Source organism: Myotis yumanensis, unplaced genomic scaffold (genome assembly GCF_028538775.1).
Source record: "Myotis yumanensis isolate MYYU_CA2020_CCGP unplaced genomic scaffold, mMyoYum1.0.hap1 SCAF_1, whole genome shotgun sequence".
Classification (NCBI taxonomy): domain Eukaryota; kingdom Metazoa; phylum Chordata; class Mammalia; order Chiroptera; family Vespertilionidae; genus Myotis; species Myotis yumanensis.
In genome coordinates this window covers 26,086,228-26,103,527 of record NW_027223752.1, presented here as the reverse complement: position 1 = coordinate 26,103,527, position 17,300 = coordinate 26,086,228, and the positions used below count along the sequence as shown (strand labels likewise).

At 39.5% G+C, this 17,300-nt stretch overlaps 1 protein-coding gene across 17 annotated transcripts in view; it reads left to right on the top strand.

Moving 5' to 3' along the window:
* NRXN3 (neurexin 3) overlaps window positions 1-17,300 on the top strand; it is a 1,545,560-nt gene that overhangs the window by 707,297 nt on the left and 820,963 nt on the right. For all 17 annotated transcript variants that reach the window (XM_070415785.1, XM_070415793.1, XM_070415776.1 and 14 more), the window contains one exon: window positions 11,372-11,491. In XM_070415785.1, the coding sequence (XP_070271886.1) occupies window positions 11,372-11,491 (120 nt within the window). The remainder of the gene's footprint in view (window positions 1-11,371; window positions 11,492-17,300) is intronic.

The window sequence follows — 17,300 nt, the reverse complement described above, 5'->3', positions numbered from 1 at the left end:
ATTTCTGGACGTTGGCTGATGAAGCAGCCCCAACCTGCCACATCTTATATTTGTAGCAAAGGGACAAGAGAGCTAGAGGAGCCATGCGATGGCTACTTCTAAATCTTCTAAGTGACCCAAGCCACTTCCTCTCATAATTATTTGGTTATGAAGCAAGCCACACAAAATGCCTCATATAATGGGACAGGGAATAGAATCCTCAGAAATATTGGACCTACAAAGGAAAAGGCTGATAGAAAGGGATAGCAAATAGTATAAAAAATAATGCAATCAACCACAGCAACCTTGTGGTATTGATGTAGTAATTACTATGGATAAGACTCAGAATGGTGTTCGGTGACTGCTGTCTGATAAGTAAAATATACATATTACCTAATACTAACATAGTCTAATGCCTGTATGAGAAGAAGTTTATGTATTCACTCTTCAACTTTGAGAATCCACTGTGCATGCCAAGGGCATCGCTATTTGGAGCTGAGAAGGTACAGAAATGAAGGTCTTGGTCTCTGCCTTATACTGGTCCTGGTGAACAAATGTGAAAAAGATAGTTAATGATTCAGATTTTCAGGTAGAGTAAGTACCCTACCAGCAGGGTATCCAGTGCACCCCTCTGTACCCATTCCTCCCACAGGATTGGTTTTTATTTGTTCAGCTCTCCCAGTAGACTATAAGGTCTTTGATTACACTGTGTGTGTCTTTTTCATCTTTGTATCCCCTGAAACATCCACAGTGCCTTTAGAGCAGTTACTGAACTTTCCAATTAAACTCTTCTACCTTTATACAGTTGGAAGTGGGTGGTAGGAACAGTTTCCTTCTGCTTGATGGCCCCAGATAATCAGGAATTCAGGGTTCATGGATAAAGCAGTCAATAGTCTGACATTCACAACCATTCTGTACCCAAACCATTCCTCAAAGGTGTAAATACAGCATATGAAAATTAGTTGTGTCTACCAAGGTACCCACTTCACATGCCTATCCAAGGCCACATTTGACACATTAGGGGTCAGTTGCATTTAAGTCTTACTTAAGGGGAGACAAATCTATTTTATTTAAAATACTTTTTATCTATTTTGTTGATGTTCTGGTTTAAATTTTCTCCTCAATATGCTTGTTTTGCAAGTTTTATTTTAGTGGGTATCATAAAGAGATGATGAGCTATAATTTCTCATGTTTTGAAACTACATATGTATTATTTTAAGAGGGAGAAGGATCATCATCTTAGAGAACTAGGATCGGAATAGGGTGCTTATTCCGCTAATCCATCCTTCTGGGTCCCCCAGTTGCACAAACCAGTTGTTAAGAGGATAAGAGGGTCCATTCAGGTGAGGGGGACCATTCTGTGTGGCATCTGCCTCTGTCCACAGTGGGGAATCAGCTAATGCCACCAATCTCATAAGCCGATAGACCTTGTGATTGTCATTCCAAGGAGACTGGCTGCAAATATCACTCCTTTGACATTCTTACCTTAGATTTAGTACTTTCTATTTGGGGAAGGAGGTGTTGCAAACATGGGGATTTTTCTAGAAAAATCATTTGCACAGAACTCATACTTTTAAAACCGTGTCATTGTATTTCAAATAAAGTCCTCCATCTGAGATATGGTAATTATTTAGAAACATGGAACCTGAAGGGACTTTGGGTATAGAGACCATATCTCATAGGTTTTTGTCTTGAATAGACCTGAGCTCTTAAGAATGATGGTGATCTCCTTTTCTCAAAAGCCCTTGTGGGTCCTCATGGGACCTGATGGTGGAGAGCCTGGTAATTACCTCCAGAGACCTATGCTACTTCCACACAAACCTCAAGAGTTTAGTTGATATTTGGTAATTTATAACCACAAATGCTAACTCTGGCCTTATTTGTGATAGGAGATCATGTTTCCCTGGACTCTTTGGATTTCATGAACTTCAGGCAGCAAGAGGTTAATGGGAAGAGCTCTATCTGTGGCATTAGGAAGCCTGGACTCTTGATTTAATTTCATGATTTAATAGCCTTGTGACCTTGGGAAAGTCACATAACATTTCTGGATTGCATCCTGGACAATTGGTATTTCCTATCCTCGCAAGGGTGCTGTAAAGTTTGAGTTACTGGGGAGGAAATGATCAAATGCTATGTAAGTGTCATCTCAGTCTATGTTACCTTGAGGACAGAGCCTGAGAAAAAGACCTGGATCAGGTGGTTTATTTGGGAGGGCTCCCTAAAAGTGGGAGTGAAGGACCAGAAGACATGAGCAGTGAAGCAAAAGACACCAATGTGAATGTCCATTGTCAAGGTTTCTGCTGCGAGTCATGTGGACATGGGGATGATAGAGGGTGTTGTGATGAATGCCTCCAAGAATTGTCCTCTCAAATGGCAGAAGATTGGAGCACTATCTATCCATTAGTTCCATCCTTTCCATTGTTTGACAACCCTCCTCTCCTCCTTCCCACTACTTGCTTGCTTTTGCCTGTAGGCAAGAAAGGCAGCACTGACTTCAGAGAAGGCCCAAGAGCTGGCCTTGCTGGAGGTGGGGACTGTTAGATTGTATGAGCTTATAATAACTGCCTGCCACTTCACTGGCTAAAATCTTAGGTTGTCTGAGGGGACGTGATGCAGGGCACCAAAAGTGTCTGCTGCACGTGCACACCAGCGTGCTAGATTTACCTTCAACTTTCATTTCCGATATAAACTTTTAACTTTGTCTGGATTTATTAGCATGTTCTATGTGTTAGGACTTGGCCCTAGTCTTGAAAATAAATTTAAAAGGTAAAATCAGATCATACTTTTTATTACCTTCTTCCCACCAATGAGATTTTCTGTTTCACACCTAGCAGTATTCTCCCTTTTCCTCCATGTCCCTTACCTGGCTTCACCTTATTCCTCCTCAAATGTCTAGACTGGGACAACCCAGGGGTGTGACCATGACAAAGCTGTGAGAACAAACAGACAGACAGAAAGAGTGCTGAGTCTCATGGATGTGTGACCTTGAACTGTGTGGAGCTTGGCTCTGCCTCTGCATTTGTGAAGCTGGGGAAACTATGTCAACTTCACATTACAAAACTAAGTAAGATCATATAGGCATCTCTTAAAAGTTACTTTCGTCCTCATAACAGTTACTCAGAAAGCTGTATTTGTTTTCTGGCTGGGAAAAATATATTTAAAGTGAAAAGTAGTGTCTTTATTTTATTTAGAGCTGCTGCCCTAGTGTCTTTTAGCTCTGCAATGAATGAGCTCCTAATTCACTCAGCTACCAACGTGCAATGGGCAGGTCTCTCCTGCTCCACTTACTTCTTCTACCCTCAGTGAATTTACTCTGTCATTTATTTTTTTATCCAATTCTACCCATTGACTTATTAATTCAATTATATGTATGCACGACTCTACTGAAAACCTTCCCAAATTGGTCTAATACATGTTTTTGCTAACATACAATTTTCAATTCTCTTCTGCTCCCCTTCCATTTCTTCTCTTTCCCTAAAAATTTTACTAATTGTTATTTAATTCATGCAGTTCTACTTATTCACTCACTAGTGTTTTTTTATTTTTTAAATATATTATTATTGATTTCAGAGAGGAAGGGAGAGGGAGAGAGAGATAGAAACATCAATGATGAGAGAGAATCATTGACTGTCTGCCTCCTGCATGCCCCACTTTAGGGATTGAGCCTGCAACCCGGCCATGTGCCCTGACCAGAAATTGAACTGTGACCTTTTCAAAGGTTAATGCTCAACCACTGAGCCACACCGGCTAGGCTCTTCACTTACTAGTGTTTGTTTTTTTTCTAATTATGTTGAGCACCTTCTTGGTGTAAGGCCTTCTGCTTAGTTGTTGGGGATCAAAAAGTACCATGTTCTTCTCCTTCAAAGGGCATGGAAGTGGGGACAAAGGATATTTAAAAAAAAATCTGTGAGACAGGTAACAGAGTGATTGTTTACAAAATAAAATTATAGCTGAATGACAAGAGGTGTATGCTTCCAGACTGAGAAGGGATAGATGGAGGAAGAGCAATTATGAAACCATATGAAAGAAAACTAATGAAAAATGTATTATGCCTCTCCTAGTTCCTATTTAAAGCAAAATATTATTAGGATTAATTAACTAGACCTTTTAATTCATAATTGGACATTTTTTAATGCTGCTTTTTATTGGAAACTGGTCAGTTCACAAGGAAACAGACTTAAATTGGAAATGTGTCAGGAGGAGCAAATTAAAATCTCTGTCCTTCAATCTCTGTCAACTTCCCAATCCCTGTATACAGTGCTAAACAATAAGATCACATAGTCAGAAAGACCCTGTGCACAATAACATTTAAAATCATCAAAAGAAGACTAATTTGTATTAATTATATTATGACAATGGTGGGGAAAGTGCTTGTGTTGTTTTTTTTTTAAAGGAGAGTAGAATCAGTATTCACAAAAGCAACTTTTTGTCTCTCACTGAGCAAATTGCTCTCATCTCTAGGAAAGTGGCTTCATGGAGAGAGATTATCACAAGAAATCTTGAGGTTGTCCTGAGCTCACCACTCTTAAGCACTACTCGAAATTTATGACTTAAGGTAGAGATTTGGCAGCAAATTGGGGGCAAGATTCTTTCCCATCGTTTGTGGAGTCATTTGTTCCTTTGAAGATATATCTGTCCCGGATTCATCCCATTTCAAAATTGAGGTGCTCCAATCTCAATTTTACACAGTGAACGCAATTTAGAGATTCTATTGATTGGGCTGCCAGGGTTCACTTTGTAATGTTAGGGGCACATCTTGTTCTAGTCTCAAGGTATAGAATAGAGGACATAACTGAAATCAGGCAAAAAAAAAAAAAAAGAAAAAAAGGGAGGGAGGAAGGAAGGGAAGAAGGAAAGAAGGAAAGAAGGAAGGGAGAGAGGAAGGAAGGAAGGGAGAGAGGAAGAAAGGGAGGCAAGAGGGAAAGAAAAACAACAGGAATCAAAAAATCTTGAGTTATTCATGGGCAGTGGTGGTCCAAGGTGCAAATTAATACTGCACTAAGAAAATCATGCAAGCAGTGAACTTTGATTCACACTTCTCAGCAGTAGGAAGCTGCTAGGAGATGGTACTGAGTGTGACTGCTACTAGGTGGGAAAGATGCAAATAACTTATCCCCCCTGACTAAAAGGACAGATCACATCTTACTTTTTCTGGGATTTTTCCCTGCTCAGGTGAGTGTGCCTCCATTCACTGGAGTTCTCAGACCAAACCTGAAAATCACTGACCCCTCTCTTTCCTGCTCCCATTCCCATTCTACCTCCCAAACCAACCTCAAGCTCCGCTGACCCCACCTCTAAAATACATCCCCAATCTCACACCTCCATTTCTGCTGCTAATTTCTTGTTTTTATTGGCATTCCAGAACATCTCCTTGTTTCCATACTTGGCCTTTCTTTTTTAAATATCTATTTTATTGATTTTAGAGAGGAAATTTATTTGCACCTTGGAGAGGGAGAGAGAGATAGAAACATCAATGATGAGAGAGAATCATTGATTGGCTGCCTCCTGCGTGCCCCCTACTGGGGATAGAGCCCACAACCTAGGCATGTGCCCTTGACTGGAATCAAACCTGAGATCCTTCAGTCCACAGGCCAACACTCTATTCACTGAGCCAAACCAGCTAGGGCATACTTGACCTTTCTTTAGAGTTCAATGCATTTGTAACAACCACAATAACTTTTAAAACTTAAATTAAATCATGTGATCCCCTTACATACAACCTCCTGTGGCTTCCAGTTGCATTTAGAACAGCATTTGGTTTCTGTACCACATGGCCTTGGGCCTCATTGGATCTGCCTCTGCCTCCTCCTACTCCTCTTCTCCTACCACACTGTCTCCCTTGGGTTCCCAAGAGGGTGGGCTTCTTGCTGTCCCTCTGCCTTGCCAACCTCATCCTGGGCTTCTGCGCTTGCTCTTCCCATTCCAATGCTTAGTTCCTTCTCAAATGTACCTCTTCAGAGAAGCCTTCTCTGAATACCTCACTTAATAGCTCTCCATTCAACCAGGTAGTCAGATAAAGACAAGAGAAGTACCCTCAGAGAGGCCTTTCTGAAATATTCCATGAAGTAACCACCCCCTACTCCCACATCAATGACTTTTCATCATGTTACCCTATTTTATTTTCTTCATAGTAATCAACCCCACCTGAAATTAGTCCATGTTCTTTTACTTGTGTCTTGCCTTTCTTCCTCTCCCATCTCAAACTAGACTAAACTATTTAAGGGAGGGATCTAGTCTTCATCTTCCACACTAGAATGGTGCCTGGTCCCATGCCAATGCTCAGTTAACATTTGTTAGTTATATTGACTCTGGGATACACTGCTAAAGTTTAACAGGACCTAGTAGCACCTGGAAGGGCAGAGTAGAGGATGAACCACAGGGAAAAGGACAACCCATGGTTGAACATGTTCTAGGTGGCAGGCTCCATGGTACATTGAATTATTCCAGCCTGATAAATACTGGCGGTGTTTTTAGTGGGGTTTAACAGAAACAGGTCCTCCAGGAGGAGGCTGCTTATACTCAGGTTATGTAACTGGGTCACCTGTCTTTCTCACATACCTCACTGGGAGGCTTATGAATCTAAGGATTCCAGGAAGTTCCTTGCACCTTTTACAGCCATGGCAGGAGGTGTGACAGCATTTCCTGAGACTTGAGAAATGAAAATGAAATATTTTGCCAAACTGGCTTTTTAACTAATTATGATTTAAAAGTTTTTCAAAGAAAATTGATGCCTTTAGGAAAAAAAAAACGTTTATAAAAACACAACAAAGTACCTCTACCTCTCTGAACCTGATTTTTTTTTTTTTTTTGGACAGAAAATAAAATGTTTATTTCCTATTTCACTGTTACCCTCCTTATTCTTTGGTCCCATTCTTTCTCCTCTTCACCCCCACTTTCACGTGCGAACCCTTTCTCTTGGGTGGGAAGACTGATACAATAAATGGTGCTATAGCCACAGCTCAGCTAGCCTGACCTAAGGTGCTGGTGGAGATGAAGGTAAGTTTCCTCTTTTTAAATAATCTTGATGTTCTTTAAACCTATCACAGACATCTGTTGTATTTATAGATCATATCATTTAGATGTATACTCATTATACCTTTCCAAGGGAGATATTTTAATATTTTTTTATGCATTGTAGACATTTTGATTCATGTGAAACATAGTTCCAAGAGAAATCAAGTTATTGTTCCTGTTTTTCTGCTTACACCAATAGAAATATTTTTAGGTAAAGCAAAGTGATGTGGTACAGGGACCACCCTCTTCTTCCCTGTCCCCCTCACACCAAGCACAAAAAGTTTCCAAATGTGACCCACTCACTTTTGGAAACAGCACTTTGTGGCATACGGAAGGAATGTCTACTTCCTGCATATGAGCAAAACCATCTGGGTTAGGTCTTAGAAATATATTGAAAAACTTATGCATATTGGGAGGATCTTGTAGTTTTGCTGGTTATATTGCTCCTGGGGGGAATAAAAATTTATGTACTATGAACAACCTGCTAAAAATATAATTTAAAAATAATTAAGATTCAAAGTTTACCTTGTGACGGTATGTACCTTTAAGAATGCTCCAATATAGATTTCCCCCACATTCTCCCATTCCCTATCTGATGAAACAGGGAATGATCTGCCAATATCTGCATGTCATCTTCCTCCAAGCGATCAGCAGTGATGTCTCTCTCAAAGAGTGCTTTTCTCCTAATTTTTCATTTAGATTTTATTATTAGTTCTGACTTATTAAATAGGCCTTTTGTAGGGTTCCTGTGGGATAATTTAAGCAATCTAGTCTGTGTACCTCATCCAGGATGTCTCATTCTCTTCCTCCCATTCATCAGTGAATTAGACAACTTCTATGAGACAAGCCTTAACTGAAAGAGATGATGCTAAATGGGTTTGCAGGAAAACTAGATCAAGGGTGGGAATTTGGAAAATATTACACAAAGGATTCATTAAAGGCTCTTTGTTCTATAATAATGAACAATTCAACTCCCGGACAGATTTCTGCACCCTGCAAATTCTCACCTGTGATTTTGTTTCTTTGCTGCAGTCACAGGGAAATTCACTTACAGGGTGTCAGGTAACTTACTAGTTTATGGATTTAGATCAAACATTGAGGATCTAAGCAGCCTAAAAGGGAATCAAAGGGTTGTTTGGTTGTTGTTTTTTGTGATCAATATTTACTACTTAAGCTATGAAAGGAGGAAACAAGCATCTACTTCATGCATCCAATATGTACCTAATTGCAGATTATACTTCTCCGAGCCACTAAAAAGAAAAAAGGCAACACATGGCAACTGATGACTTTGAGTTTTGTTGTTGCTGCTTTAAGTTCCCACCAAATTCCCACTTAAATAGTTTCTCCTTCTTAACTGGACCATCTTTGACTTACAAGGGAGAACTGTTTTTTGTTTTTTGTTTTCCCCGGAGAGACTAGATCTTCCTGCTTTTAAATCCTAAGGGTTTGTGTGTTTCAGCTTGCAGCTGGGGTCGGCTCATGCATCACTTTATTAATCTCACATTATTCTTAGGCTCCACATTAGATTTGCTCTTCCCCTCTGTTTGCCTACATTTCCAGCTGAGTTTCAACATCATTTTCCTTCTTGTAGGAGGAAGTGATCTTCCAGCTCATTTAAAGATAAATGCCATTGACCCTCCACTTTCTGGGGCTAAACGTTTTCCAGAAGCTCTCTGAGATTTCTGTATTTATTACTTGAAAGGGAATATTGAATAATACTCATTTCCCTGGCAGTTTAAGGAGATGGCTGTGAACCGTTTTTCCTACTCCAAGAGTAAGAATATTGGGGGTGGAGGTGTCCAGTGTAACCAGGCAGTAGGTCATGTGAGGTCTCAGTGGCTTTTTCACATCCTAAAGTCCTAGAGTCAAAATGGACAGTTAAATATTTTTGTTTGAATCTGACCTTAATAGCTGTTTCAAGGACATCAAGAAGAGTGGAAGTCCCAGCAAAATGTCAGCAGCATTTAAAACGCACTGGACTGAGTGAGGCTGGTTTTACATCTCAGTGGCTGATATAGCACTAATGTGGCAATGTCCTAAACTGACTGCATGTGTTAGTATTGCTTCCTCTCATCTTGTCCCCAATCATAAACATTAAGTGATGTGCAAAAATCACCTACGGAACAGATGGCCGTATATGGAGGGCCTGCATTTAGTTCTGCCTCTATAAGCCAATATTTCCCACATCTTCTTTTACTTTCTTCATTCCTATCGAAATATTTGCATGTGGAATAAATAGGATAAAAACATAAAAAAGGCAGATTTGTTTCTTCGGAGAACATCTGTTCTTCAAAGTACCCACATGATGTGGTCCATTTTCTTCCAATGTCCACACAGCTTGCTGTTGTAAAGGTGATGGCTATATCCATCTTAGACCTGAATTTAATGAGATGATGAACAGTGCTATCTAGTGAGTTGAAATGTAGGGAAAATTCTGTCCTAATGTATAGATTTTAGGTAATATTAAAGACAGACATCCTCACAAAGAGAAGCTAAGGTTGGATGTCAAATTGTTTATTATAGAATTATTTTTTTTCTGCCATTCATTGATCTCAAGGAACCATTACCCAACTCGGGGTACACTTGGTTCACTCCAAGTTTCTCCGCTGAATTTTCAGGATTCTTGTGAATTTGGCTTGCACATCAGGTATAGCTGCATTCTGGAAGATTTTAAGTACAAATCACCTGCTGAATACATTGCAATACAAATAAATCTTTCCACTTTGAAAGTCTACTTATTTTTTAAGGAGAGAATTCCCCCAAACTTCAACTGCTATTAAATCTCATGTAACCCACATTTAATAAGAATACCAATTGCTCAAAATTGAAGGGTACAATTTAAAATTAGCTAGTTTAAAAGATCTCTGCCCAAGTATACTCTCTTTTATGTTCTTCCCTACATAGTATATAGTATATTCAGTCTGGGGACTAGAAAAGCAGGCAGAGTAGCTAGTAAAAGCTATACAGGGGTGGGAAAAAGTAGGTTTACAGTTGTACAACTAGATAATATAAGAATAAATAACAATGCAAGGATAAACTGTGATTTGCTTGCATACAACTGTAAATCTACATTTGCCCACTGCATATAATGAAACTTTTAAAATGACTTAGATAAAATATATTGGCCTTATTTAATGTTTTTCAAAGAAAGAAAGACCTATGTAGACATCATGGATTCAACGAGCACTCATTAAAGCACCTACTTTGTACCTCGCCCTGTGCTCCTGTCCCTTAGAGCCAAGTGTATGATCTTCTGAAATATTTCCAATGCATAATAGGTGTAGGGGTGTGTTGGCAAGTTACATATTTCATCTTTTTCTTCAAGTTATTTCCAGAGATATGGCTTTCTATATCTTAAAGATTTAAGCTTCATCTTTCTGTGTGGGCTCACCTATTCACAGAGAGAAGGCAAGCTCGCTCTAAGTTCTTTGGTTCTATAAAGTCTTCCTTGTCTTTTAAATGTACATCTCAGTTCACTGGTGAGTAAAACCTGACATTCTTTCCCCCATTGCTAGCCAAATTGTCTTAATGCCTCAGTATCTATCTTGCCAGCTTTTTTCCCTAAATACCATAATTTCTTTTTCCACCCAATTCTTCCTAGGGTGTACTTGACCATTATCTCAAGCATCTTGGGCATTGATCTTTTGAGACAACGTAGTTTATTCCTTTATTTGGAGACACCAAACATTCTTTTGTCTTAAACAGATTCAATTTTGGAATTTTACGTTATTTCATTTTGTAGGGTTTGGATCTTTTTGGAGAATGATGAACAATGAGATAATTCAGGGGGGCTTCCGATTCCCTTCAGGAGCATTATTTATAATGGGTTTTAGACCTTGATATTTACTATTATTGTGGTGATTACTATTATGGTTTATATGGGGACTGATGGGAAATGTGAAGTTAGGAGCATATGTTACAGAGCTCTTCACTCATCCAATGGGTGGGTACTCTCCAAAAGCCAGACTGGTGTACTATGCCTAAATGACCAAAAGAGTTTTTAAAATGTGGGATGAATTTCCTGTATCTTCAAGAAATTCATCTGAAATCTAAGATTTGGGGAAACAAAATAATAGCTGACTCCTGTTTCTTGTAAGTGGTCACTGTCACTTAAAACCGTGTATTAATAAAAAAAAGGAGAGCACCCATTTCTTTCACTCCTTTGTCATTCTCCTTTATGTTTGAATAAGACTTTTGCAAGGAGACTACTAGGAAGAGTCCTGTTAGATCAGTAACACTGGATGGGCTTTGGGTGGGGGTGGGATACAATTCCTTAAATGCTACTAGGTCATGGATACCAGTGTGGCTTTGGCAATTCTGATGACATGAGCGCTACTTTTAGGATGATTCTAATTTTGGCACTTACCACCATCCTTAGGCAAAGGACCTGAGACCCTGTATGCCGGGCAGAAGCTCAACGACAATGAGTGGCACACCGTTCGGGTGGTGCGGAGAGGAAAGAGCCTTAAGTTAACTGTGGACGATGATGTGGCTGAGGGTGAGTACAGCTGTAGTGAGATGTGTTGCTCCTTGTTCTCCTAGTCCTCTTAGTCATTCAGTGTTTCAAGAGCTTTTTTCCAAACATGTTATTTGGCTTAATAGAAGTCACATGCCATGCTCTCTGTTGACAAGCTCAGGCAAGGCTAAGAAGGTCCTCCTCTGTATTTTCAAAATCCCTTTTAATTGATCTGTATTAAAGAACTGACCAAGTACTGTAATTATATATTGATGGGTCTCTTAGGAGTCGAGTATGTGTCTGGAGAATAGATGTAGGGTTCTCCAGATCCTTCTATTATCCAGTTATTTAAAAAGCAGTTATCAGTCAACTTCCCCAATACCAAATTTCTCCCCTCAATGCATGCATCAGTCACTCTCTGGTAGAGGGAGATGGATAAACCAGAAATTCCAAAAACAATAGGGAAAAGTCAGTACTTCAAGCAGTGCATGGTACTTAGAAGGTGCTGAATAATCAGTCATTTATTTAGTTCTTATTGAGTACCTACTCAGTACCAAGTGCTACTTTAGAAGGCACTGAGGATATGGTGATGAACAAATAGGCAAGTCCTTGGCCTGGGGGAATTTACATTCTAGGAGGGCAGTGAATGTAAACTTCATTCATTATGAAATAGTGAATGAATCCACACCTAGGTGAGGGACCTTCAGAGCCTCACACAAGCAGTATATATTTCTTGAGAGCCTGTTATATGTCAGTAGAATGCTGAGGATTATAGAGTATAAAAGGAAAAACGAGATTACCCACATCCTCAATGAATCAGTCTAGTAAGTTAGATATGACTCAGGTAATTAAAAATAAGACAAGCAATATAATGAACTCCTAATTTGTGTGGGTTAGATTGTAACTGCCCATCAGAAGAGATTATAAGTTGGGGCTGGAGATTGCACAAGTGGTTTATGAAGACAATTCTTCAGGTGGAATTTGATGTGTGAATGTAATTAATGAGGTCTAGGGTGGAAGAGAGGTCACTTTCAAGTGCATCTTATATGTTGCATCCCATAAATCTACACCCTCTTCTGTTCCACAGCAGTGCACACCTGTTATCTAGGATTCTTGTCCATGTGGGAAAAGAAAACTTGGGGCAGCAGGGGTATTACATGGAACACTGTTGGCATCAGGAACTGGACTCTGATGTTGATTCTATGCAGGATGCTGGAAAAGTCACCATTTCTGGGCTTTGTTAATTGAAGTCCGTGGCCTAAGCAATTTCTGTGATTAGGACCATCAGATTGGGATCAGGAGGCTTGGGATTTAATACAGTCATTCTCACTAAAGTGCTTTATGCCTTTGGGATAAGTACACTAAACTTCTTTTTACTCATTTCTTCATTTTTAAACTGGAAATTCCATTATTGCTGAGGTTCTTTCTTAGTATAAAGTTTCTGCAATATTGGTCCTATAATTTAATTTTATATTCACAAGCCTGAGCCCTTTTTACTTCTGGAGTCAGTAATAGTAGTGAGCCACGTATGCATGTACGCAGGTGTGCGTGTGTGTGTGTGTGTGTGTGTGTGTGTACAGAAGGAGAGTCTCTGGGTGGAGGAAGAGCATGAGGCATATATCAGTGTCCAGTTATCATTAAGGACCAAGTTAGCTGTCTTACATCAGCTCCTTTAGTGTTCTGTCGTTCTATAAATTACCCTGCAAGGTTAGTGTTCTTATTGTCATCTTACATAAGGGGAACCTGAAACTTCGAGGGAGCTATGTACATAAGCTCAAAATTCATGTCTGTGTGATTCCACCAAATCAAGCTGCTTGCTGGGCATCATAATCCAACATAAGAAAGTGATTTGTCGTACAAAGTAGGGATTAGGGTGAGGTGGGGAATACAATTCAGCAGGTAGACTTTGAGATCCACTCTCCTTCTCCCAAAATGAAGACGGAGCCACGGCGCTATTGCAAGCCTTCCAGATGTACATAGACCTAACTTATAGTGGGAGGTAAGGTTACTGTTCTGCAGGCCGTCAGGGTAACTTAGCCTTGTGTAATGAATGTCGGCAAAGAGATGTAAAAATGGTTAAAGGTTTAGAACCCACAGCCAACCGTAATTAATTATTCAAGAACTCCCCATGAGGTGTTAGTGCAGACAGGAGCCTGGAAAGGCAGTTCAGTGACACATGCCTGGCTCACTCCTCTGTGTTTAGCCCAGTAAAGCCCAAAGCAGTGCTGTTTGCTGTGTGTTTTGAATACCAGCCACTAGATGGCGACCTCACACCAATCTCTCCAAGCAGTGAGTCCCTTTTTTTCCATAAGAAATCACATGCCTAAAAGCTATAGTCATAAGGAGCCCCAGAACTGAGGGTACGTAATTGGTATTGCCTCCCTGAGTCATTATTCCTTTACAGAAATTTTAGAATAAAGGTAATTATGAAGTGTATTTCCTCTTTCTACTAATAATTTAAAAACAGGACTAAACCATGGCACGCCCAAGCCATCCAGTAATTTTATATTTGAAATTAATGAAGCTCTTTCATTTTCCGCCTTACCCCCTACTTTGCCGTTGATGGAAAAAAGCAGCCATAAGGATAAAGAAATCTGGGAGAAGAAAAGAGCCATTTTGTGTATGAGCTACAACATTGGGTTGCTTTCCACAGTGATAAGGGGTTTGGGAATTTTAATTTTAGCTCACAGAAGTCATAAAATCAGGCAATGAAATTAAAATACCACTCAGTCCTCATGTTATTAAGTAGTGTATTATTGGCTTATTTAGTAATCTCTTTCATGCTGTTTAAGGTCTCCTAGGGTGTCAAATTTTCAGCTAGTTTGTAGAAATGATGCAAAGAATAGGTCAGACTCATAAGAAATCAAAAGCAAGGAAATAAATATTCCTCAGCCTGGTGGTTTTCATTTATTATAATATAATATCTTCCTGGAAATGTATTAAGTTCACTTGACAGTTAATAAAGATTGATTGATTGATTAACCTGGATTTCTATTATCAAGAATAAATTAAAAGACTACCTCCCTCGGGCTATGCTCCTCAGATTGGGGCTAATGCTGCACGAATTGACCACACCACCAAGAACTTCCTGCTGGTGCAAAAATTCACCCTCTTTGTCCACTCTGGTCCATGCTGCCTTCTCCCGCTCCCTTTCTCTCCCCATATTGCACGTACAGGACCTCGCTGTGAAAAGCCATTGGCCCAAGATTTCCATGGGAAAATTCTTCCTCACATTAACAAAATATCAGAGAAAGATTTAGAAAAGTTAGGTTTAACAGCATGAAGTTGATTTCTTTATTGTAAGACTTATTAGGAGCCTTTAATATGCTAATTCACATTGCCAATCATCAACAATTAAGTGTGCAGTGTTTACCAAATTTATTTGGTTCCAGAACTTCTTTTTATTAAAGCATTTTACAGCATATGCATGTGGGAAATGTTTCTCCACAACATACTGTGGAGAAAAGGGTATGGGAGCAGTAGAGCTGTAGGATTGTGGGTAAATTGTGCATCCTTTTCTGAGCCTTTTGAAGCCTTTCTTTTCTTCACTTTTCTCTCCATGTCGGGGAGCCACTGGGAGGTCAAGTTGCCTCTGCTAAGCCATTTCCCTGATTTCTTTGCCAAGCTCTTGGTGTTGGCCAGGTCCCCCATGTGCAGAAATGGTGATGATCCAGACTCTGACTCCACAGTAGATGTCTCTAATACAGCCTCCTTCCCAAGTGCCAGGGATGCTTGCTGCCCTCAGGCCCTCTGCTATAGGACATCTAGAAGAGGCAAGAAGTGGTTCCTACTTAAAGATCTTGTGTTCTCAGAAGAGAGAGAAAACAGGTGACATACTAGTAATCAGAAAACTAACATATTTTAGACAAAGGGGGAAAATAAATGCTGAAGATTTAGTAACAGCTTACAGTTTGAGCACTAGACACTGTTCTAAGTACTGTCTACGTCATTGATACATGTAATCCTGATAGTTTCATACCTATTTCACAGAGGGGAAACTGAGGCACGGAAAAGTTAGGTAACCCAGGCGGTCTAGCCTCAGAGCCTACATGTTCATCCACTATATTTGAATGTCTCATGGGCAGCTACAGCTTGAACTTGGCCAAGTTTTCCATGGTTTATGTTCTCCACAAACTGCATCCTCCTGAGGGCTGGTCTGTAAACCCTTGTTGGCCTTCAGTGAAAGTTGAAGGTGAAGGTGTGCACAGGGTCTGAGGCAACATAGCTGGGCTAGGGAAGGTGCTGCATATATTGCCTATGGCATTAGGATACTCGTTCTCTGGGAAGAAGTGTGAACTCATCTCAGCAGCTTCTGTATGGACTTCTCACCAGTTAAGTTCCATCTATAGATTTTTATTGGGTAATAATGTAAGGAACCAGTCAAGCCTTTTCTCTAAAGAGAGAAATGCAAGTTAAGTTGTGGACTTTGGAATTAAATACATCTAAGTTCAATTTGGGGCTCTACTATTTACTGCCTGTATAAACTTTGGTCGCATTGCTTGACCTCTCTAAGCTAAGGGTCCACACATCTAAACCTAGATAATGATACCTTCCTACAGTTTTATTGAGATCATGACCTCGGTGGTGGTTATGAAGTGCCTAGCACAGTGCCTGGCTAAGGGATAGCCACTAGTCTTGGTTTTCCCTTGATATCTTTCTCCCCAGTTACTCCTCTTTCCTCTAAAATTGGGAAGCAGCTGCTATGGAGTGTGCATCCATTTCACATTTAATTGGAAAGGAGTTTTAGTCTACAGATGGTCTTCAGAGAAGACGAATGAAGAGGTTCCTGGTTATTAATACTGGTTAGGTAATACAGAGATTTTTTAAAAATGTTTTAATTTGTACACATTTGAAACTTTAAGCAATGCCTTTAATGCTTTCTCTGCGTAAAATAGCATACTTATTTGGGAACCTGCACCCACAGAAAAGGAGTTTCTTTTAGTGTATGGAGAAATGAATTTCTTTTCTAATTTGGCCCCACATCACCTTCTCTGCACCCCTCACCAATTTTTGGTGGAAGCTGCTCGTAGACATCCTGAATTCTAAATTACTCTCTGTCCCTGAACTAAGTGTTCAAATTCCATTGCTATTTTCCCTTCTATTACTTATCCAAGCCCTTCTTCAATCTCAATCTTATATGGTTTTCATATAATTTTTACATGATTTTCTTACCTTACATGATTTTCTGGCTTTATGAAATTCATATTCTAGTGAGCAGAATTTCCTGACCCCTGAATTTTGGAGGTCAGTTAATCCATAATTTATTTAAAAGCTCCCAATTGACTTTAAAACAGACTCTTTAGATTACTTTTGGGACCCCAATTTTTACCAGTGGGCATCCCATTATTACTTTTTGGTTCTCATTGCTGTTTTGTTTGTTTTTTGTAAAGTAAAAATTAGCATGACCACCAGCGTCATCATGGTTCGGTGTTCCTGTGTCCCCATGGAAACTGGCTATGATTTTTGCCTCCCCATCATTCTCCAGCTCCGATATAAGCAGCTATAGCCCAATTGACCTGGGTATTTATTTCCATTACTTCATTGTTTCAGAGCACATGAATTTAGGTTAGGCTACTTTGCATTTTCATGACCAGTCCAGTATTCAATACTAAGTAATTTTATGCAGTAATTCTTTTTCCTAGTTATTCAATTGTTAGCAGATTTATGTTGCATTTTGATTTTTGTTCTATTACATTTTTATATTTAGTTAACCAACATCATTATTTTGTTTTTGCTTATATTGAGAATGATTTGTAACTAGTTGTCAAAATACCACATAGATGCTCATAAATGCAAATATGATTTTTGTGTATATGAGCAATTTTTTTGAATTAGGTCTCAAGTATGCTCC